Source organism: Podarcis pityusensis (genome assembly GCF_964106645.2).
Source record: "Podarcis pityusensis genome assembly, chromosome: 11".
In the NCBI taxonomy this organism is placed as follows: Eukaryota; Metazoa; Chordata; class Lepidosauria; order Squamata; family Lacertidae; genus Podarcis; species Podarcis pityusensis.
Genome location: NC_138036.1, coordinates 61595171 through 61620009, shown reverse-complemented (window position 1 = coordinate 61620009; position 24839 = coordinate 61595171). Strand labels below are relative to the sequence as shown.

The 24839-nt window shown below is 41.2% G+C and overlaps 1 protein-coding gene across 1 annotated transcript in view; it reads left to right on the top strand.

Annotated features, from left to right (window-relative positions):
- TMC1 (transmembrane channel like 1) overlaps positions 1 to 24839 on the top strand; it is a gene marked incomplete at its 3' end in the record, with an annotated part of 49972 nt that overhangs the window by 8867 nt on the left and 16266 nt on the right. Inside the window, exons 5-13 of the mRNA XM_080972129.1 lie at positions 250 to 387; positions 4504 to 4594; positions 5830 to 5911; positions 6297 to 6403; positions 7013 to 7111; positions 14412 to 14554; positions 18558 to 18702; positions 19645 to 19839; positions 24525 to 24704. Of these exons, the coding sequence (XP_080828255.1) occupies positions 250 to 387; positions 4504 to 4594; positions 5830 to 5911; positions 6297 to 6403; positions 7013 to 7111; positions 14412 to 14554; positions 18558 to 18702; positions 19645 to 19839; positions 24525 to 24704 (1180 nt within the window). The remainder of the gene's footprint in view (positions 1 to 249; positions 388 to 4503; positions 4595 to 5829; positions 5912 to 6296; positions 6404 to 7012; positions 7112 to 14411; positions 14555 to 18557; positions 18703 to 19644; positions 19840 to 24524; positions 24705 to 24839) is intronic.

Genomic DNA, 24839 nt, shown 5'->3' with positions numbered 1-24839 from the left:
TTTTCATCTGAGGAATGTTGGAGGCTATGTTTAAAGTCCAAGTTCAGTTTCATTATCCAGCTTCATATTGCTTGATGTTTGCTCATGCTGTGCAAATTGGAGGGGGGTCTGCATGCCAGGGTATGGGGGCCTGGGAACACATTATGCAGCAAGTTTAATAATACATACCTTCCAGGGGTGGGTGGAGCAGCTGCCCCCAAGCATACCAGTGAAGCTGTCCCTCTTTTCACCCCTCTCTTTCTTTTAAAGCTCTGATTCAAGTTCTGAAGAGGAGCTTACAGAGGAGGAAATAGCCAAGCTGAAGGAAGCGGTAGAAGAGAAAAAGAAGCTAATTGCCACGTTAAGAAACAAGCCCTGGAATATGAAAAAGAAACTGGAAGTCTTGAAGTATGATATTGTATATGGTCACTTGTAGGGCATGTTTGCACTTGTTTTAGTCGTGACTGCTTGATTACTCAGTATTTGATCACTCACAGGTGAATGTGTGAACTGGTGTCACAGAGAAGCATTGGGCTGGATCCAGACTAAGTCAGCCATGACTTACTTAAGCCCCTCTGATTGCAGTGTGACCTAGATATGACTTACACTGGAACAAGCCCATTGGGTTGGAGGTAATATAAAATTCTATCAGTGATATTTGTAAGCATGCATGCAATCAGGCCACCCTTTTTTGCAGCATGTTCGATGGAGAAGACTATGGACTATGAAAGCTCAATAAACAGGTGAATCTTTAAGGTGTCACAAGTTTGTTGGCTTTTTCCCATTAAAAATGAAGTCAGTTCACACATGCAGCTGTCAGATGTGATCTAGGGATGTAACTCCATGCATGAGCCACTATAATTCATTGGATAAATATCTTTAGTTCCCAGAACTTTGACAAGAAAGACACAATAGGTCTTGAAATAGGAACAAAGGTGGGATTTCTGATCATCTGTAATGTAGTCCGGGGTAATTAATGTAGAAGCAAGGCCACAGCTTTATTTCAGTTGGGGGTGAGCAACCTTTTTCCATGGACGACCACATTTCCTCAAGGTTAATCTGTCAGGGGTTCCATTCAACTGGTGGGTGGTTCCAGAAATTCTGGCTCTGGAATGAAGACCATCCTCTTCAGTGTTCACCAGAGCTACAGCAGGCTAGAAGTCCCAATTTAATGAAGTCTATTCAGAATTATGCCCCACTTGGTTTGATGGGATCACCCTCAAATAACTATACAGACATTTATTTATCAGTGAAACAGTTCAATGCAGTCACTGTTCTGGAAAACAATGAAAAGTAACTCATTCCTGACATTAATGTGCTATATAAAGTGAATCTAGAGAGGCAAGAAAGGGGAAGGAACATGAAGGAACATGAGGTGGAAAACCAACAGAATTCTTGAGGATGGCATTAAATGAGACCACATGTGGGGTCACATGTGGACCTGTGGTTTAATTAAGAAATCATTTCTATCCAGCCCGGATTATACTCCAGTCACAAGTGATGGAATTCCCCTTCCTTTGCAGCACCACAGTCTGCTCTAAAGGGTTCCCTGAGCTTCTGGAGCAGATTTTCTGTGTGAACAGGGAACTGCAATGGGAAGAGGTGGAAATGTTAATCCTGGTTGGGCAATCAGAGGTTGTTGCACCACAACTGGATAGATCACCTTGAAATTCTGGCCTTGTTTTTTAAAATAAAATTAATCTTTTAAAGAGTTGCCCTGGAGCAACACTGCATTTCTCTTTAATGAAATTTGAGCTGGTGCCTGGAACTATCTTGACCTGTTATTGAAAAGTTGAGCAATCCACTTGAATCCTCCTCTTCAGAAGCAACCTCTTAAGTTTGGTAATTCATTCCCCACTTTTGAAACCTTGAAACAGCTCAAGTACAGTATACCTCGCACTTTGAGAGCTGCAACCCCACACCCCCCATGAATTATTAAGCTAGGCCATTTAAGGACAATAATACCTGTGCTCATGAAATATTCATGCCCCTTGTGTTGGTAATTAGATTAATGTTTCTTTGAATTTAATAAAGCTTTCAATGGGTTAGCTAAGAGAGTACATTTTGGTCTATCTTGTATTATCGATAATTTACATATAGCACACAATCCACTTACCTTGTGTTTTTTACACTTTTGCATCTTTGAGTAAAGATGTACAAGATTTGTTTCTGATGTTCAAACATGCTTTATAAGAACACACAGGGAGTGCATGGTGATGTTTGAAAGTGAGGTCCTTTGCTTCCTCCAGCAGGTGACTGGGCAGTTACCAGATATCTTTCATAAACTAAAATGCTTTCACTGGTCTTTTGGTGATGTATTTTCAAAACATAAGCCAAACAGATTTCACTCTCTTATCATATCTGGCAAATTAAGGATCTCATGTTTAAAGTCATAATCAATTTATATGTGTTTTCTGTACACATTTATGCTCAAAGCAGTTGACAGGAGAAAAAACAGTAAAAATGCAGTAGTACAATAACCATAATACATAATAAAAATTAAAATATCTGTACAACATAACACTAACAATTCAACAATGAACAATTTTAAATAATTTAGAAAATTTAGTGAGCATAAAGCTTACAAACAGGTCAGTTAACAAGATCCCAAAGCTGATGGTATTTTTGTACTTTGCTCCAACTTTTATACCCAGAGTGAAAAGGCCAGAAAACCCTTCAGAATGCTTCTCTTACATTCAGGGGGTTATCAGTTAGTTTCAGTGTCTTGACCTGCTGACTGTGAGGCCCTTCATCGGGGTGGCAGCTCTTTTCTGCCCAGTGGGCCAGATTCTTATCTCCCTACCTATGGCAATGTTGTGCTTTGAAGCCCCAGCTGTTGGGACTTCAAAGTGCATCATGGGAGTGTGTGCAGCTAAACCGAGCAGGATTTAACCCTGGCTCATCAGGTGATGTCACCACCATTGGAGTGATCTCAGCTGATTGGCAGGTGGATATGGCTTTTAAAAAAGCTTTGCAGGCCAAATTCAACCCCTTGGCAAGCCCATGTTGGCCCACAAGCTAGAGATTCCTACCCCTGCTGTAGAGGGCTGATATTTGATGCAGCAATCTTTAAGTACTTGTGAACAGTGAGCTTGAAAGTGCGGTGTAGCGTGTTGGACTTAGCTGAGGAAACCTGGGTTCATATCCTTGATCAGCCATGAAGTTCACTGCTTGGATGACTTTGAGGCAGTGAAGCCCAGCCTGCTGAACATATGGAGCATGTGCTAGTCCTCCCATCAAATTACACTACAGCACATCTGCAAATAAAGTTGTTGCTCTTTCTGTGAAAGAAGTGCCAGGGCTGCGCTCCTTATGTTTCTGACTGACTATATCTAAGGTAGGAAAGTTGAGTTGAACAAAGGATGAAGCCCTCTGCAGCAGTGGGTGGCTTCAGCAGCACAGAAGGCTTTGTTTTAATTAGCTCATTGAACATAATAGTATTTTGTGTTTTTTGAATCATTACCCTCTGACTATCTTCTGAGATAGCCTACTCAAGCAGCAGAGTTGCTTTTCACATTTTTTGTTTTTAAGAAAGATCCACTGGGAATACTTCCTAAAACCACAGCCTTATTGAGATGTGTGCTGAAGTGCCTGTAAAATAAGCTATTTGAATTTATCATGCAAATAGTCCATGAGTGGTACAGATGTCAGTTGCTGGGGAATACAGGTACTTGACAGGGACCAGTAAAATGACTGTTGTATTTTTGTATTGTTTTATTTATTTATTGTGCGTGTGGGTAGAATACAAGTGCTGGCATCCTTTTTTCTTTTGTTTCCTACTACTACTCTTCCTGGGATGGCGTCTTCACATTAGGGTTATTCAAAAAATCCTCTTTTGCTACAGAAACAGCGCTAAATCTGCTGGCCATGGCCCACAGCACACCATCACAATCCCACTATAAATGACCATATAAACAAATATAGAATTGTTTTGCTTGTGGATGAAGCTTACAGTTCTCTAGGGGACCGTGTGGTCCTCCAGATGTTGCTGAACAATTCCTCCCCTCATCGCTGCCCATTGGCCATGCTGGCTGCAGCTGGTGGGAGTTGGAATGCAACAACATCTGGAGGCCCATAAGTCCCCCATTGTTGCTACAGAGAATCATAATGAATTTAGAATAATCCAAGATAGCGCACAAGAAAGGCAGGGAATGAAATGAAACATTTTATTGTGAAATGGCATGTCTGTGTTTAGTTTCTTGTTCCATGACATCCAATTGTAATTTTCTTGATTCCTTGATATTCTATGTGTCCTTATCTGGCTCTACATCATTGGCTGTTGCGGGCAGTGGGTGGGGAAATATGGCGTGTCATAATGCCAGGACATGGGCAAACTGTGCTTGAGGGGACGAGGAAATAAGGAACGTGGTTCCCATGTTTAGTGGAAGAGAAAGTGTTTGGCATAACATGTCATTGGGATGCTCAGTAATGTCAAGTGTGTCTCAATGTTTCAGCAGAAGAGAAAGTGAGAGGAAAGATGCTTTCAGATAAATCCACAAGCACTTCTTTATTTTTATTTTTCAGAGATGCTCAGCAGTTTGTGGAAAAATTTGAAGGAGCCCTTGGCAAAGGCAAAGGGAAGAAATTTTATGCATATAAAGTGATGATGATGAAAGTAAGGACCATCTCTCATTATGGCTTTGAATTGGCTCACTCAGCCTTTTTCAAATATCTCTTCCAGAATTAATGGTTTCACTCTCCTTTTGGATTGCATTTACTTTTAGCTATAAAAAGCAAGAAGAATTTTCTGGGTATCTTAGTTCTGTAAATGCCACAAAACTGCTAATGTTCTCTATTAATCCTTCAAACACATTTGTGCCTTCAAATCATAGTAATCAAGAAGATTCTGAGCAGTCAGGTATGGATCACAGTCAAGTGTGCATAGGTGAACATTCACAAAAAATAAATGAAGGTATCAAAATCAGATGATGCTTAGGGAAAGGATACTGCAAGTAATCCAAAGAAATACAGATAGGCTGAAATCATATCAAAACCAATGCTTCAGTGTGACTTGGTGCTGCAGACCCAAGTAAACCTACAAGAAAGGCACAGATTAGAAATATTATATGTAAGTTAGTTAATAAATGATTAAAAAATCTCAGTGAACCTCTGGCATTAAGATTTGGCACTTGGATGGAGCTGAAGTGCAGCTGAAATGATGGAGAGAAATAAATGTGGAAGTGGGATATGGAAGGATGCTGAAGAACCTTCTGTTTCATATCTCCTCCATTTTCAGATTTCCCTTGGTGCTATTGCTTATTGTACTTGTTGATTGCTTTTTACATGACTGTGTCTCAAAGTGACTTACAATGTAAGAATAGAAATAGCAAGAAACATTTAAACCAACTAAAGCAGGAAGACAAAATGCTCATTGACAAATATTTATAAATATACAAAACCCACCCCTCTCCTCAAAAGGATGAGCACAAAAAGAAGCCAAAGGAATACTTGAGTACCCTCCAAGTTAAGGTAAACGCCCTGCTCTCGTGTCACCACCCTCTGTACCGGCCTTGGAAGGGGTAAGTGGAGAAGGGTTTCATACGGCAAATGCAGGGTCCATGCTTGTTCACACCGAGAGAAGCAGTCCTTGGGTAGGAAGATGGGGACACTAACATATCAGCTTGCTGCAGAAAGATGTGGAAGACAGAAAAGTGCAGGACAGGAAACACATTTGCATTTCCTGTACCTTCAACAGAAACACTGCTGCCAAGGCCACGCTAACCACCTAGAGTGCACACAGATTTTGGAAGCACAGAGGTTTAAGATCGTCAGACAGATTTTTAGTTGAAAGTGTTCATTCTTTTCTCATTGTCCTAATGTCCTATTTTACTTTTGTAATATTTATTTCAGAAATGGATGAAATTTCAACGTGATTTTGAGAATTTTCGGACAGCCTGCATACCCTGGGAAATGAAAATAAAAGAAATTGAAAGTAAGTGAGAGAGAAGAAGAATTAAGTAATTTTCATCTTCCTGGGAGACAGGCCTGGAGTTCCCCTCCACTGTTGCATACCATTGCTCCTTTCATTCCATAGCTTTTAAACAGCAACAAATACATTGCATATCAAGGATTGCTGGAATTTGTAACATATATTTGCATACGAACCACGCATATACGAATGTAAGCAATAATTTACTATGGTTTTACCAGATCACATCAATAGTAATACATGGTTAGGTTTTAGGAGGGGAAAGTGGCAGCCACTGATTTGTGGTGTGTTAAGCAAGCATAAATATACTGATTTATATCTTATTTGAAAGGACAAAAAAGGTGAAGAATGATTCATTTGCCCTTTTATCTTGCTTCATGTCTTGTAGGTCATTTTGGCTCTTCTGTTGCCTCCTACTTCATATTTTTGCGATGGATGTATGGAATAAATATAATCCTATTTGGACTGACTTTTGGTCTTGTCATGGTGCCTGAGGTGGGGATAACTACATTAATATGCCCAGCCTGTTTTGCTGTTTCTCTTTAGGCTTAAATGTCACACAGGAAAATGGGTTACAGTTAAGACCAGAGCAAACAATGGGGGACTGGGCATTTTGGATAAAATTCCACTGTCAGGAAGATCAGAGCTAGACTGACATTTACAATCAGTAGGATTCAAATGATGTTAGAGATCTTTTGTTGTCCTTCAAACGTTTTTTATCTTGTTAATTCATGCAGCATACGCACTGTCCATATTTACCAGAGATGGTTCCTGTTTTCTGTCTATATTTACTAGAGATGGTTCCCTGGTGAATCACTTTCTCTGTTTGGTCCCTGCCTTATGGAGAGGAGATGCCTTATGAAAGAGGCATCCCTCATTCACCTGCACTAACCACTAGTCCTTTAGCTTTTCCTCCTTCTCCACTTGCCTGCTGTAATTTCACAAAAACAATTTAAACATTAAAATTAATATTAAAATTAGCAGAGGGAAAACAAGAAATAGCCTTGAAAGTGAGCTTCCCCAATGTTTTTTTCATGCTGATTTCTTTCTTTGTTTTGGTTGTGTTTACAATTACAACTCTGACTGACCTACGTGCGAAAACAGGCATTGATGGGGAAACCATATGGAACTTTACCTAGAAAAACTGTGCCCAGAGCAGAGGAAGCGACGGCAATGAACTTTGCCACTCTGTGGGATTTCAGTGTAAGTTGCACTTTGCAAAAGCCTTTCCTTAGGCTTTGTGTTTTGATGGTGTGAAATGTTGTTTTCTGTCAGCAGTTCACTGGGCAAAACTACCAATTTGGGATACGTAATTTAAGTAGGTAAAATTGAAAAGATATATATTCAAATTGTTTTTGGGAAATGGGATCAAATGTGGCACCCCAGATCCAGTGGGACTTTCTGATGTCATGAAATAAGCTCTTGCATTGACTTGTCACTGGGATTTCTGACATGTACAGTATGTTAAAAGTGAGCAAGATGAAGAGTAGCTCAACATGCAGCTGAAAAACAGTCATTTTGCTTTATATTTTTTAAGTTTACATGCCATATATAATAGATCCCCAAAGGCCACCATGTTGAGCCATCACTGATCAATTTCATGAGGTATAAAAGTACTATAGGTGGATTTGCTTCACTGGCGTTGCCCTGTGAGATTCATTTGGCCTTTTGTGCTTAGATGAAATAACAAACCTGCAAACAGGCAACGGCAAGATAGTTAAAGAAAGATAGATGAAGGTACTGAAGAAATGAGCTCCTAGTCATGTGTTTCACTGCCTTTTCTACCCTTTGGGATCAAGGATATTGTTTGCAGCAGAGCTACTGTTGGATTTACAGTGAGAGACTTGATAGCGCATGTTAAATTACCGTGGGAACCTCCTGCAGTAGTTTAAGTGCTGTGGGGGAGCCATTTCCTATGGGAGACAGGCAATTGCAATTCCAGTACAGTGGTGCCTCGCAAGACGAAATTAATTCGTTCCGCGAGTCTCTTCGTCTTGCGGTTTTTTGGTCTTGCGAGGCACGGCTATTAGCGGCTTAGCAGCTATTAGCGGCTTAGCGGCTATTAACGGTTTAGCGGCTTAGCGGCTTAGCAGCTATTAACGGCTTAGCGGCTTTAAGAAAAAGGAAACAAACTCGCAAGAACTCGCAAGACGTTTCGTCTTGCGAAGCAAGCCCATAGGGAAATTCATCTTGCGGAACGACTCAAAAAACGCAAAACCCTTTCATCTAGCGAGTTTTTCATCTTGCGAGGCATTCGTCTTGCGGGGCACCACTGTAAATACTACAGTAAATACTTGCTGCAATCTGCCTTAACTGAAGGGTGGGAAAAACTACCCAGTTGGTTCCTTGGTGTTTGCCCTTGTTGGCAGATGAAGAGAATGCAGGCCCCTTTGGTTTTGTTCAAAGAAGCACCATGTAAAACCACACAATGTGAAGGATCTGGTCTTAGTCATGCTTAGGCAATACCCAGTGAGAGCAACCTGTAGACATTTTCTTCCCTGAACGAATTCAGGAGGAAAGAAACACAAGCAGGAAAAAAAAGGGAGGGACAAGAACAGAACAGAACGTGGAGGGAAATTCTCTCATCTGTTCTTCATGATTACAAATATTGAACTTAGCTGTAATGCCCAGGAAACAGCCAAAGTCTTGACAGCCAATTTTCTCCCATATACTGTTTTCCTTCAGTGGAAGGGAGTATATACCTGAAAAATGTTGTGTCAAAATGAAAAATCCATATTGCAGGAGAGATCTGGGAGCAGGAGCTGGCAGGAATGTAATAATCTGTTTACAGATCTGCCATGTAAAATTCACATTCTGATGTAATCTCGGTCACATCTGTTCCTCTGTGGAGTAAAATGTTTCATCAAAATTGGCACCTAATTGCACATTAAGCAGATATTAATGGAAGACACACACCAGCAAGAACACCATATGGGCAGAGAACCATGGTTTAAGATAAATCTGTAATGGGAAGATCTATGCATACATTATTTTATTTATCTCTCCCCCCCCCCGGCAATAGTGGCTCCTGCATACTGTATTTCATGCTGCTTCTTAAAATCAATGGGAGTTTAAAACACCCTTTGTGATGAGGGCAGGATGGGGGGTAGGGGAGGGATAGAGTGCAGTTTGAAAAAAAGAATTCAAGAACATCACACTGCACATGCTAGTGCAACTCACTGTGCACACACAAGCTCAGGTGTGCATATGAGGAGAATTATAGCCATTGCTTCTGAAATATTTGCATTTATTTAACACAATTTACACACCACTTTCTCATCATAAGGAAGTGGACCTCTAAGTGGACCTTTTAAAATATTTACCAGATAAACCTGTAGTCCCCATGGAACTGGGCAACCACTCTCCGAGAAACTAGTACCAGCAGCTTCTGGTTGGCTTCATGGGACAAAGCAGAGTGATGGGGCTTTGCCCTGGGAACTGCTTCCCCTTCAATCCATTGGGTCTCAGGGGAGTCAGAGCTTTGTTGGGAGCTTTCCAGAAGACCTGTATCCAAGTTTGTTTAAATATTGTTTAAAACATATACCAGCTTTCACCATGTAGCTGTCGAAGTGGCTTTCAACAATAAAATATATGGCATGCAACAGTTAAAACATAAAATTCACTTCCAGAATTTAAACCTCAAGAATTTCAAATTGAAAGGATGTAAAACATCTAAGACATTCAGAGTGCAAAGTGCTTCTGAAATAAACTGTTTTGACAGGCGTCTGAAACAGTAGGAACAGTGCCTGTCTCACTTGTGTACTAAATTCCATGGAGATGAAGATGGAGGGATGGAGAGAGGCAGTTGCCTGCTCCCTGCTTGTGTCTTTGAGTCTTGTGTCGATCTATCCTGCACCTCCTAGTAGCCCCCCTCGTGGGTTCTTCCCCCACATGGGGGCATTGTGATCTATTATGAAGTTCTGTTTAAGAATGGCACCATTTCATTACTGATGAAAGTAAAAGGACAAAGTTGAACTATCTTACATAGACCATTCCCAAGAGCACGATTACAATAGGAAAATCCTCTTAAACATATGGACCTGCAATTGAGATTAACCCCCCACCCCACCACCAACTGAATGTGAAAACAATTACGGAAATTACATTTGAGATAAATTACATTTACCGTATTTTTACTAAAGACTTCAAAAAACAAAAAACCTACCAAAATAAGTTTCAAAATAACAAAAACCAGACTTAAATACTATAATTTAATTGAACTGTGATTTGATGTATTACTACTTCCTTTGGGTTTTAATATGACTTTATACTCTTCTGTTTTAATGCTAACTTTCTATTGTTGATATTTGATTTTCATATGTTGATATATGATGCTGTGAACATTGCTTTGACATTATTCCAAAATGAAAGGTGCTCCTCCTTTGAAATCTTGGCAAATTAAAGGCAGAGAATTTTTAAAAGGAAAAGCAATAATTCAGAACAAAGATAATCTCTTCCTTACACTGCCTACAAAATAAATACCATAATAAAAGTGAACATTCTGAGTGTCCGCCTTTAAATCCCTGTCCTCTTGCCTTATGAGTTCTTATCCAAGTGTATTAGATGTCAGAAGAGCCACTTCTCTGACAGGAAGTGAAAACACAGACCCAGAGGGAGAACCGTGAAACAGGAGGGAGAAGAAGCAGAGACCAGCGGAACTTGATGGGAGGCCCAGAGTGAAGGAATGCAGTGTGGAAGCTGCAATAATGACACAACGGAAGAAGGAGAATTAAGGGGGGGGGGCGTTGAATCACCCAAAACTCATAGATTAACTAGGCTAGCTGAAAAACGTGGGAAGGGGAGAAAGAAAGTGGGGGCTTCCTTGTTGGGGACGGAAGAGGAGGGGCCCAGTTTCGGCAACTGGATCATCGAGTGAGGACTGAAGGAATTGAGCTCTGCCAGAGCGTTTGTAATTGACCAATAAATCTGGAATAATTAACTGCTGGAGTCGGGGGGGGGGGATGGGGACACCAACCTGACATGAGATAGCCTGCTGAGATGCACCAGGGAAAACAAAGGAAAGACAGGTGGAGGGGTAAAAGATCCACTGTTTTAGTCTCAGTAGCCCAGGGCCATATTAAATATGTCTTCGTCTATAATGTGCAGTTGTGCTTGTTGGCTTGCTTAGAAAATGTGCATCATGGGTCATTCCAAGTCATTTCAATGAGGTCATGTCACCCTCCGTCTCGGATGTTGATGAAATTTGGTGTACATCCATCCCTTATGGTTGAAATAAACCCTCTTAATTCCCCCCCTCTATTTTTTCCTGAAATACTCATCATTTTATTGAGTTCCGTGTAAAATTTCAAAGAGATCTGATTACTGGTTATGGAGAGAAAAAATAAAATGTACACAAGGGTATCTTATGCTGAGGGTCTCAAGAGGGACAGACAACGCAGATTTAACAAAACTTCGAAGTGCTATAAAAGTAAAACCGTTTGAGATAGAGGAAAAAAATTTAAGGGATTTATTTCAACTATAAGGGAACTATAAGGGATTAATTTCAACTATAAGGGAAGGGTGTACACCAAATTTCATCAAAATCTGAGATGGTGGGTGACATTTGATGTGGAATGACCCTCACATCAAGTGCCAGAGCTAATAACAGAGAGTAGTCACAGGTGGGTGGGATGTGTTAGACTGCTTTTTTATGTATATCAGTGTTTCTAGCTTTTATTTTGTTTTAGATTTATATTAGTTTTATTTTTTCTGCTACATTGTACGTCTCCTTGAATCTCCATTTTGTAAAACAATATCTATTTGTCTAATATCAATGACAGAGAGAGAAATTCAATTTTATCAGCATTTTAATGTGAAACTATCTAATTTGCCATTCTCAAATCAATATGTGAACTGGAACACAGCTAACTTCACACATCTCCAAATATATGAATACAAGAAAGCATATATTAGGCAAAAGTGTGTCTAAAAATTGACATATTAGTGAAAATAACACAGAGAATGCATAATCTTAGAGGAAATTGTTTGCAGAATCCTTTATAATTGTCAAAATTACATACAAAGGTGTGTTTATTAGAATAAATTTGCACTAAAATGTGGACAAATGTTTATAAAGTTTTTTTTTAATTGCAAACCAGTAGAGATATGTGGGGAACTGAATTTAAAATGGGAAAAATGAGAAACTGGGAGAATTGAAATTGATGGGAGATTCATCCATCCCTCGTCACAACAGGCATAAATGTAACCCTTTCTTCCCTTATTACAGTCCTGCTGAAAATCTCTTCTCTGAAGCTGCATTGGGAGTCAATAGAGATTTCCCTCCTTGGTGTCAGTGGAAATCCCTTCAGAGGAGGGATTTTCCTTAGGATCACAGCTGTGAAGGAAAAGGTGATGTCCAGAATTATCAGTACTGCTAGTTGCATTTTTTAAAACCTGTAAGTTGAATGTAAGGGGTCACATTTGGTTCCCTGCTCAGTCAGAAGAGAATAGAGGGGAAAGATCGAGACAGATAAGCAGAACTTTGTGTGCCTTTTGAGTCCAGGGTAATAATGATTTAGGACAGTGGTGCAAGAGAGACAACAAAGGATACTGGGCAACCATGTCTTTCACACACCACCAATGTTCTGCAAATAATTGAACCACGCAAGAGCCCCATAATTGCCCCCCAGTGGAGACAATGTCAGCTCTAAGGAAACTGAGGAAATGGATTGATAGTCATACCACAAATCTAGTCATATTTACTTGTCATGTGTTAATATTTCATTTTCACCACAGCCAAGATTGCAAATGAGGCTTAGCAGGCAGAGTCTGTGACTTGTCTCGGGCAGCCCAGCCATCACAATACATCAAATGCATGGCTTGCGATTAAATGAAACAGAAGGATGTTTAGCCTATTGACATTTTAATCTACTAATGGTTTACTTTTAAGAAATAACCAGCAGCAAAACAGCAGAAGGGAAGGGAAATATATGCATGACGGCTAAGCCTCTCCGCATTACCACAGTCAATTAAAACCCTTTCCAATTGATCCGCAGGCCGTTGGCAGATTACAAGGGCACACGCTGAACTCTTGGTGTCTGATTTGCATTCATTATGGCCATTTGCAAGCTTTACGGCTATCTGGCCCACCTCAAGAAGCGGTTTCCAGCAGAGACAGATGCTTGTTGTAACTAAAAGACTCAAAGAAACCCTTGTCCAGTTGTGTCACTACTTCTTCTCAGCCATCACCAAATATTTGCACCCCATTACTTAATTTTGGAAAGCAATAACACTGGGGAGACACCTTTAATTAAAAAATATGTTTTTTAAAAAAAAAATTTTTTGGAAAGCAATAGTAATTTCATTTAGCAAATCAGAATATTTCCTAGGTATTATTTAGGTATTGCTTTTCCAACACAACACAAAGCCCTGGTTTTGATTTATAAAGCCCTGCCTGGCCTTTCACAGGCTCCATCCCCACTTGAGTTCCATCACAATATTTCAGATGAAAGAGGGTTGATCTGTTATATCCCTTACATGAATAAAATCCAGTGACTGATTGATATAATGAACTCCCGGGCATATGTTGGTTTCTAATACAGAGGTTAATCTCCACTTAGGAAATACTGCATCTGCTGCCTGTCACATATGAAATGTTGTGTGTATTTCTTACACAAGCACCTGGATGGATGATGAGAAAAACATTTGTGCTGTGTTCAATATGCTTTACAACCTACTCCATCTTAAGGACATAAGGAGAGCCTATTGGATCAGGCCAGTGGCGTATCTAGTCCAGCCTCCTGTTCTCACAGAGGCCAACAAGATGCTTGTGGGAAACCCACAAGCAGAAGCTGCGCAGCTGAGCACTCAGCCCTCCTGCATTTCCCAGCAAGTGGCATTCAGAAGCATGATGGCCTCTGACCATAGAGGCAGAGCTGAGCCAGCATGGCCAGGAGTCACTTTTTCTCCATGTTGGTTGGCCATCGCTGTGTCCTGTGGGAGCAAGTTCCATCGTTTAGCTCTGCTCTGCACGAAGAAGAACTTTTTAATCTTCCAACATTTGGTGTCCACGAGTTCTAGTGTTATGAGAGGGAGAAAAGCCTGTCTTGGTCCACTTTCTCCATGCTGGCCGTAATCTTTGAGACTTCATCCATGTCACCTCTTACCTTTTCCCTAAACTGCTCATAGGGCAGATGCTTCGTCCCCTTGATTATTCTGCTTGCCCTTTTCTGAACTCTGTTATATCCTTTTTGAGGTGAGACCATTTCTTGTGTGTTTTGAATCCCCCCCCAAAATATTTCTATTTTGATGGCAACCTCAGGAGTTGGCTAGAAGTTGTGTTTGGGGATTTGGGCAGAAGGTGGCTGCCATCTACTCACTAGCTCTACACGCCACCCTTTCCCCTTGTATCTTTCCTCTCTCCTGTGTCAGCTTCTTGGACCCCAACTCAATGCATGAGTCAAATTAGTTCAGTTTAAAAGTATCCCTGTGGCTTAAGTTGCATTTGTTGTTGCTTGAAGTTAGAGGAAGATATCTAAATTGTTTTTTGTCATTGACATTTCAGGGTCTTGCACAGTACTCTGTCCTCTTCTATGGCTATTACAATAACCAGAGAACAATCGGGTGGTTGAAGTTCCGGCTGCCTCTCTCCTACTTTTTGGTGGGAGTTGGGTCCATCGGTTACAGTTTCATGGTTGTCATCCGCACGTAAGTTTCTTCTGATGTTGATGAAATAAAGGATGGGATATATATTCACAGGCTGATCTGTATTTCTACTTAGTATTTATTGCAGTCATACCCTGCTTGTCTTCCAAGATGCTCGAGGCAGCAGGCATGATTGTCCTTACCTTGTTTCACAAAACCTTGTGAGGTACCGTAGGTTAGCTTGGGAAATTGTGACTAGTTCACGGTTGCCCAGTAATCTGCATAGCTGAGTGGAGATTTGAGCAGAGACTCTGCAACCTAGTCCCATATACTAACCACTGCACCGCTCAGACTCTGTCCTTCTTCTCTCATCCTTGATGCTCTTGGCATTTAGCACTTACTGAAAAGCTAAATGCATAAAATCAATTCCAGACGAGGTTCCCTTTCCATCCTGCCCCCTCTTAGTACAGATCCCACCAAATCTCTAAAAATTAAAATTAAAATTAATCCATTTCCCATTGTCAGCTTAAGTCCAGTTGCTGTATGACAATCTAAAATGGAAGGTTGGGGTGTGGGGAGGGAAAGGATGTTTCTCTTGAATTTGATTGCATTGAATCCCTGGTTCAGCACCTTCAACAGCAGGATTAATGAATGTAGCGTTTGGGGTGCGGGGAGAAGGTGAGCAGGAAATCCTGAACTACTTTACTGTTATTTAACATTTTACAGCAAATGTTTATTTTATTAATCACTTTGGAACACATTACAGTCTGGCAGAGGTGTCCTAAACTAAAATAGCATCACATTTTCTGTACAGTTAAGATGTGTGAAACAAATGTGTAACAAAGGGAGTTTCTTTTTTTGTAAAGTGTTCCATCTAGCATAGTGCTAAGTAACACTCAGAAATTACAATCATTCTTCCTTATCTGGCCTTGCGGGCTGGAGATGGTGGGGAGAAGAGAACAGGAACATATGGTTAGGAATCCAAATATGGAATAAATTGTAAATGGTTGTTCACAAGATTGCAGTGGTTTTTGTGGCCATTGCTACTAACTGTGAAACTTGAAAGCCTCCTCTTTGCTGGTGCTTTCTCTTTGAGAATCCCACACAGAGCTTGGCTCCACCATTGCCTTCCAGTTTCAGGGCCAGCCCAACCTTTGGTGATGCTGAGAGACAGGGAGGGAACTTGCTGTGCGCCATGCAGACTGTCCTGCATTCCCTAAATTAGCCTGCTGCTCTCAGGCCCTTTGATAAGATACCATTCCTTTACCAGTGTTAAACTAAGACTCGAGTGCCTGTCTGGTTAGCTTTTGTATATGGCATAGGGGCAGGGTGCCATCTTGCCCTTTGCCTCAGGAAGCAAAATACCTTGGGCTGGCTGGCCCTCTCTTTTCTTTGCACCAGCCTCCTGCTGCATTCAGTGCCCCAGTCTAGGACACCTTCCCTGAATGTTTATCAGCTGTAATGAAGATGCTGCAGGTGCAGGTTTCCACGTTCACTTCAGGCATGATAAGAAGAAGGGATATAGCAAAGGAGCCCATCTTTTGCATGCTAAGGGTCCCAGGTTCAGACCCTGGCACCCCCTGGCAGGGCGAGGGAAAGGTCAGTCAGTTAGCTGACTGGTAATTCATTAAAGGATGTCACACCCTCCCCACTGTTTAATGCTCAAATCAAGGTGGGCGCAACTCTTCCTTACACACTGACTCAGGGAGTGGGATCGCACTGGCTGGCCGCACACCCTGTCAGTCCTGTATTATGTTTCTGTGAAAATGGGCTCTACATGCGTAGGGCTCCTCAATGAGAAGAGCACTCGTGATTGGCCCAGGATTCCCCTTCATGTGAGCGAGCCCCAAATGCATGCACCCCCATTGACACGCATAGGGTCCATCCTCAATGAGGCTGAGCAGTGCAGCAGAACCAGTTGTGCTGCCCTAAATCTGCCTCTGGCAGATTCCTCTTTGTTCCATGGTCTGCATGGCCAGGATACAGCCCACTGTGCAAATGTGAGAATCAGACCAGTTACCCCACTCTCCTTTGTCTCTAACCCAACTCCCACTAGTCTGCAGCTTGGGGAAGCTTCCCCACAAGAGAGTGCTGCCTTTGGACTGAAAAATGTTGCCCACCCCCATTCTAAACTCTTGAAAAAAGCCATTTATTTTAGTCTCTTCACTCCCAGAGTATGCTTGATTAAGGTACAAAAGATTTCACTTCAGAAGTTACCATTTTGTTTTAACCCAGTTAAGAGGGAGCCATTAAAAATATTTCTTTGATACTGTATTTGTGAAAAACCGTCCTACTGAATCCTCTCAGGGAATTATAGCTGAGTAGCTGCCAGCCACCCACTGGGCTTCTCCCGACCACCAAAAAATCCTTGCAGCACAATCCCTGGAGGCAAAACAAAAGGAACACCCTGGGGTGAACATGCACTGTATGTGTTAAATTTCCATCTGGCTATGAGATAATCTTGATCTATATTTAGGTAACCTTAAGAGCAAATCCTCTTATATTCTTTGGCTTGTTGATGATTTCACAGAAAACAATATGATAAGTGCAAAATCCAACTGTAACTGTGAGCTTTTTGTTTGCTTGGCTCTTTTTCTGGTAGTACCTAGAAAGGCATAACAACTGGGGAGAGAAAAGGGAGAATGAAATTGGTATGACATTTACAGAAATTATCAAAGTACAAATCAGCCATCAATATTCCCATCAGTCCATTTTTTAGCTCTTTGACCGAGATACCTGCTGGTCTTAAGGGCCCCTCAGTCATCCTTTTTATTGTGCATTCTTGATTATTTGTGTTCATGATGCTCTGTGGGCAGTCATATGCTTTCAATTCCATCCGTGGGTGGCCATACAGCTTCATTCTGAGTCAGCATATCCTGTAACTTCCTGCTAAAATTAACTTTTCATAAATGCTCTCGGGTTTGTTTGGTTTTCTGTCCCACTTTTGTTGTGCTATTGCCCCTCTGGACAGCAGCAGTGTGCTATAGCAACTGGCAAGTAATAAGGCAAAATAAACCCACAATGAATGTGCTATTAATTGTGTGAAGAATGTGTTGTAGAATACACCCACAAAAATACACCAATCTGGAGGACCCTAACTGTGGCAATGCATAAAGTCACATTTTGGAGCACCATTTTCTCCTCCACAATTTCAGTGAATTTCAATGATGTCTGAACAGGAACGCCGCTTGGTGTTGCAAACAAACACAGAGAAGGGCCACAGGCCATGCTGTTCGGTCCAGTGAATCCCAGAGGGACCATAGCTCAGTGGAAGAGACTCTGCTTTGCATGCAAAAAGTCCCACAGCCCTTGCGACTCCAGTTAAGTGGATCAGGTAGCAGGTGATGAGAAAGACCTTTGCCAGAGGTGCTCACTCTGATGTAAAACAGATTCCTAAGTTCCTTAATAGAGAAGTAGGTCCCACTTTATTCAGTGTGGATCACTCTCCAGAAAATGAGCATTGGATTGCAACTAATAATTATTTAACCTGCAGATTATGCAATTAAAGCTTCTTTTTTTAATGGTGTGACGTATGTTCGTTAAATTGTAAGTTATACTTCCTCAGTTTCTTAAAGGAGCACCTGTATATTGAGATTCTGGCAATATGCAAATTTAATTAAACTTGATTGACTGAATAAACAATTAGTCAGAAGCAGATGACCAATAATCAACTAAAATGTTTAAATCAGTTGACAGCCCTTATAAAATAAAGCGAGATTTACCCCACCCCACCCTCCTGAGATTTTCTGAGGACTGTTTCACACATTGGTTTGCATCCAGAGCTGAGATCCGCAGAGTCCCAGGGGCACCAGAGGAAGGAGGCGCTGCTCTCAGGGAGTCCTCCTTTCCCTGCAGCCCTCTGAAAGGCCACTCGGGGGGGGGGGACTCAGCATCTCCTGAACGGGGGGGGGGGGGGGGAGGTCGCACTGGCAATGGGAGTGGGGGGTTTCTTCCATTGGAGTGACTTTGCTGAATCTCAGATCCGTCTGTGATGGGGGAGGAGCAACTCTAGGCCCAACCCATTACATTTTTAGCATGTTAAAAAATACTCCCCCCCCCCTTTCAGAATGGCAAAGAATGCCCATGACGATGGTGGTGGAGATGATAACAGTTTTAACTTCAGCTGGAAAATGTTCACGAGCTGGGATTACTTGATTGGCAATCCTGAAACAGCAGATAACAAATTTGCATCAATAACAACTAGCTTTAAGGTAATGTATAAAGTCTGGTCTCAGGTATGAATGTCACTGAGGTTCATATAGTCGTTGCAGACAGAAAGTACCACTTTCAATCCCTGGCATCTCCAGATAGGGCTGGAAATGTCTCCTGCTGTCAGTCAGTGTAGACAATACTGGGGTAGATTGCTGCATCTCTGACCCAGGGAGGGAGGTTGGTTTCCTGAAAAAAGGAGGGGGAAAAGACTGAAAGGCCTTGGAAGAGATCTATGAGGCCTGGTGAATGAGAAGATCCTTGTCAACAGCCTGTAAACAAAGGTGGTTCTTGGATTCTTACTACACAAACTGATTCTGAGGGAAGAGTCCCGGAAAAAGGAGGCCTGGCATATTCCTGCAGCTGTGGAAGCTGACCACTGAACTGGCAAACGCAGACGCCTGAGCTGGTTGGCTTTCAGCCCAGTTTTGTTGTGCCACAAGATAGTTGGTTGCAAGTTTCTTTGCTTACATATCCCATTAAACACCTTGCTGCTGTTAGTCACGCGTCAGGGTCAAACAACGTGTTATGCATAATGTGTAAAATGAGGCACATCTCTTGTTTTTTAAAAATTAATTCTAGCCCTGTGAGACACCAATTGCTATGTGGATTGCAGCAATCTTGGAGGGGAGATTTATCCCTATCTGTCCCACTCCAGCCATGACTCCCTGTTCCTTGTTTCAGCCAGCCAGCCTCTGAAGGATAAAGGACACGGAGTAAAGCCGTGTCCCTTATGAATGGAGTGAGTGGTCAGGCTTATACTGGCAGAGACGGATCTTCAAATAGTCTGCATTCATGGACAACCTGTTGACCTCCAGATGGTTTGAACAGTTCTGCTGGCTGGGGCTGATGCCGGCGGTGGCTAATTTAGGCGAATGCTATTATACTTCTTGGTATCATGAATACTGATGAATGTTTTTCTTGTTTGTTTGTACCAAATACAGGAAGCAATTGTGGAGGAGCAAGAGAGCCGGAAGGAAGAGAATGTCCACTTGACCCGATTCCTGAGGGTTCTTGCTAATTTCTTTGCCTTTTGCACACTAGCTGGGAGTGGCTACCTCATCTACTTTGTTGTGAGGCGATCCCAACAATTTGCTTTGGAAGGCCTTGAGAACTATGGCTGGTGGGAGAGGAATGAAGTTCGTACCAGCATGTTTTGTTTTCTAAAACAGATGTATGTGGGAAGGCTGGGTTGTCTCTACCAAGGAGGGTGATGTAGGGCAGGGGTGAGGGATCCTGTCCCCCTTGCTGAGAGCCACACTCCCTCAGGAGTCATCTGGACTCAGGGCTGCATGCTAGTGGTGGGCCGGAAGAGTGGTTAGGGAGCCTTTTCTCTCTCTATCTCTCAGCACCACCATTTTGCTGCTTGAGGTGGAGTACAAGGTGAAAGCTGCTCCCACTTCCACATACAAAAAGTGACCATACTTGCAGTTGAATCTTGTGTCAACACTGGACAGCATATTCTCCTCCACTGTAAACCAGCAAACCCAACTCTGTCCTCCAATATCTTGCCATCACTTTGTGTCTCACAGCATCTGCTGCTTCAGACGCCTCACTCTGCCTAATGATCGGACTGGCTGTCACCGCCTTTTCTTCCCTTTTCTGCTATCTCTTTTCTCTCTTTCTCTCCCCCATCTCCTACCCCCTTCTCTCTCTCTTTGTACAGAAATTGCATTGTGCTTTCTCTCTCCCTCCTTCCCATAATGGATGGCAAAAGCAGTTTATGTGATTGTGAAATATTCAGATTTATGAATAAGGCAACCAAGTGCAGGTGGCACCTAAGAGAAAGACATGAACATAAAGTATACATAAGAATTATACATAAAAATAAAAACTTGAGCTATGCAATAAATAAAAAACACATAAAAAACAGAATCTTAAATCTTGAGGGAGTTTATGATATGGCATCACATAGGGTTTGCTCTTTCCAAAAACATCCTATTCACTTAATGGGCAAATGCAAGCCCATTTGGATCCTGGCCAGTATTGGATCTACTCACTCTTTAACTGGCAGGACAACATCTGCTAGGATTAAAACTGTTGAGGCTCTTTTGTTCTTCTTACCTTGCAAATAAGAAAGAAGATGAAACAATTTCCGACTATATCACTTTTGGTCTGATAGCTTCCATTCAGTCGGATTTCCTTACAATGTAAGACTTACGTTCTCTTCCTCTTCGCTTCTCCGTTTCCCATTGTTACATGTTTTACTTTATATATTAGTCTGACATCATTCTTATAGTGTAACAGGAAACACAGTCAGCTTGTCTGAATAGAGGACAAGGGAACTGCAGATTCAGCCTTAAGGAACTACATTACGTAGTTGATGTAGCTTGAAATGCCCACACAGCTGAACAAGAAGCCTGCCAAAGTCTACAAGGATACTAACAGTCCATAGCTTTCTTAAAGTGGATATGTGATAGCAAATAAAAAAGATTAAGATACATATTGTTTCTTGTATCAAAATGGTCATGAAAGCCTAGGTTGCACATCATAAAATAGCTGACAAGTTTTAAAAAATATTTCCTGTTATTGTAAATCACATTCTTTTGCAATAAATCAGAAAATGAAATAAGACTTGCGGAATGAATTCTATGTTAAGACATAAAGAGCTATACCTGACTAACTCATACTCAGAATTGACTCATTGTAATCAATGGGCTTGAGCTAGTTGACTAACTGAAGTCCATTGATTTCAGTAGGCATACTCTGAGTATGACATAATCAGGTACGGTCTAGTACCGTATATTGTATATAAAAAAAATAAAGCTGCCATTTCATTTGAAGCTGAAGAGACCCATAATGAACTCTTCTCTATCAGACTACACAGAATGGTTTTACAATGATGAGATGATAGTGATTTTATTGGTGTAACCAAACAGTTCACGCAGTGAAGTTGAGAGGGAAAATCAGGTTTAAAATATCATTAGCAATGATGTTGAAGGCAAAGTTCTCAGCACATCTAAGGGAGAGAAATCTCCATAGCATTGACCATAATTACTTAGCAGTATTATTTGTTTGCTGGTTTCCAGCAGGAGGTGTTTCAGTTCAAACAACAGAAAGACACGATGGATGCCAGTCAAATATTTAATTCTGCTTGCAGACACACTGAAACTGTGGCAAATCATTTTGCTTCATAGGGTGGTGCTAGGGTCTGCTTTTGAAAGCAACAGACTCTTTCTTTGTGAGAAAATGTATTCCCAGTTACAAGTCTGAGGAAATCTGTATATCATTGATTGGTTGCATTAGGAATATAAAAGGGCCATAAGATGCCCTAACAGCTGAGCCAAAATATCTACTTAGTTTTGGGATTTCTGTTACCATTACTGAAAAACAGTATGTTTTTCCATGTGGTTTAAAGTGCTGCCCTCCACATTTTGTCCCGGGCAGTAAAAGGCAGCTGTGGAAAAGTCCTGATGGACTTTTGAAGTGCTGCGCTGCCCCAGATGTTGCCTGCATGCACAACTTAGGGAAGTTCATGACTCTTGGGGGCCTGACCACAGAGGGAACCCACGGGGCATAAGGTAGGCAGCTTTAATTCAGGCCTGTACTCATCTGGAACCAAGACAGCTCCAGTTTTCTGTCTCATGTTCACTGACAAGTGGACACCAAGGGAGTGTGCGGCCCCTGGTATAGAAAGGGCCGGTCCCTCAGAAGTATCTTTGTGGGGGGCTCTCTTTAGAGGTCTCAGTTAGAGGAACCAAAAGGCTCCAGTTTGGGATGACCACTCCTGCAGATTCCTGGTGGGTTTCTTCTCCTCTTAGCTGCTTCTCAGAGGGTCATTATGACATTAGATGCAGTTCCTGCATTTTAGCAAGCTCTCCTCCAGCCAATATGAATGGTATGAGGCACCCACAGCTCAGCCTGCATCACAGGAATGATGTTCTAGAAAATATTTTAGTGTCATAAGAATTGGAAGTGACGTCAAAGGTCATCTAGCCCAACTCCCCGCACCTGCCAGTTCAGGGAAATTGACGGCCACAGCTCCCTGAGAGGTGGTTCTCCAGCCTCTGATTAAGGACAGTCCATTGCCTCCTCCTACTAAACAGCTTACACCATCAGGATGCTCTTCCTAAGGTTTAGTTGAAATCCCCATCTTCTAATTTTAGCAGTGTTTTTTATTATTATTTGTATTGTTTGTATTAGGTGTTTTATTGTAAGCTGCCATGGTTTATTTAAAAATTAAACATTGTAAATGCAAAAAAGCCCAATAAAAAATAAAATTGCAGCAAATTCAGATAATGCGGCAGGATTTTTCAATTTGTTATGAAATGTATAGATGACATCCTGAGTTATTCAGCAACTGATCATTTTGAACTCAATAGTAAATTGCAATAAATAACAAAATAGCCCATTCATCTGATTGTTCAGCTAATTATATAAAAACGAAAATATGTTTCCATGAAAGAAAACTTTTATTCTTGCTTTCTGCGGCGAAGATGTTAGATTACCATCATGGCACAAACAATGGGTAGCCAAGCCATGATTTATATGCACTAAACTGTTAATTCTTAATGAAAGTATAATTTTAATAGCAAGCAGTCAAGATTAAACATTCTTTATGGTGCTGTCATGCCATGGAATACTTAACACTAGAGTTTAGATTTGGCTGTAATCTCAGCCTTGTTTACTGAAAATCATAATACCACACAGAAGCTGGGGAAACACAGCTGCTTTATAGACAATAATTTTGCAGGCTTCACAATCTGGTGCTAAAGGTTACTCTTTGATGGCAGTTAATCATTCTCTCAGCTGTATTTTCTTGTTACTAGTTTGTTGCTACTAGGAACTAGAGGTCTGATGAATGGAATGAATAATAATAATAATAATAAATTTTATTTATATCCCGCCCTCCCCAGCGGAAGCCGGGCTCAGGGCGGCTAACAACAATAAAACAGTACAAAAGTTTGCATTTATTAATTTATTAATCACAGCTACACAATTAGATTCTTTTATTTACTTACACTATTTTTATACCGCTCTGGGGCACTTACAACAAGAAGACATAAAAATATAATAACTATCAATAAATCAATAAAAAAGCAAATTATATGTGTGGGGGGGGGGCAGCAGGCACACTGTACAACACAGTATTACTAAGAGCAGATCTAAAATTCCATATATCAGTGTGTGCACATCCAAAAAGCCTTGGAAAATAAGAAAAGGTCTTTAGCTGGTGCTGAAAAGAATCTAAGTATGTGGACACACATACTGTCCCATTTCTTGTTCTGTGCAGACCAAGGATGCCATGATCTGTCAATTGCAATTCGCTCAGTTTCTCATTCTCCTGTCTTAAATTCAGTTCTATAATCTACTGCAGCATTTGCAGTTTTTTTAATCATCATGAATTTTTTTTTATCATTTTACTGTGAATTTCACTGAATATGTGGTTTTGACTAATGTACAGATTTTTGCAAGCAGTTTCTCTTAGTGCATTTTTGTATGTTATTTTCACTAATATATTCATTTTTATGCACATTTTGCTGTGATGTTATGCATCTTTATAAACATTGTTTGTATGGAGAATTACATCGCAAAAAACCGGGAAATGATGTAAGAAGCTTTTAAATTACTTTAAAACAAAAACAAGGTTTGGTGATCCACTTTCTTTGTATACTAGGTGTACTAAAGCGATGCCTCTCAGGTTATAGACTGGAACTCCCATCATGTCTGCCCATGGACTCTGCTGGCTGCAGCTGATGGGAGTTGGAGAACTGATGCAAAACATCAGTGCTGAAGGGCCCCATGTTGGCTGCCTATGTACTAAAACTGCTAGTAGTAGAGCACAGGTAAACCTTTTAAACTTGTTTCTCCCCTCCCTCCCCAGGTAAACATGGTCATGTCCCTCTTGGGAATGTTCTGTCCCACTGTATTTGATGTCATCAGTGCTCTGGAAAACTATCACCCTCGAATTGCTCTCCGGTGGCAGCTGGGGCGCATCTTTGCTCTCTTCCTGGGCAACCTGTACACATTTATTATTGCTCTCATGGATGAAATCAATCTTAAGGCAAGTTGGCTAATTTTTACATGTCCTGATTATTTGCAGCTTTCTAGAAGAAGGTTCCAGTTTGAAGTCTTGAGCTCCAGAAGGTTACAAAGATATACTTCTAGATTCCAGTCCAACTAAATTAGTCACAAATAA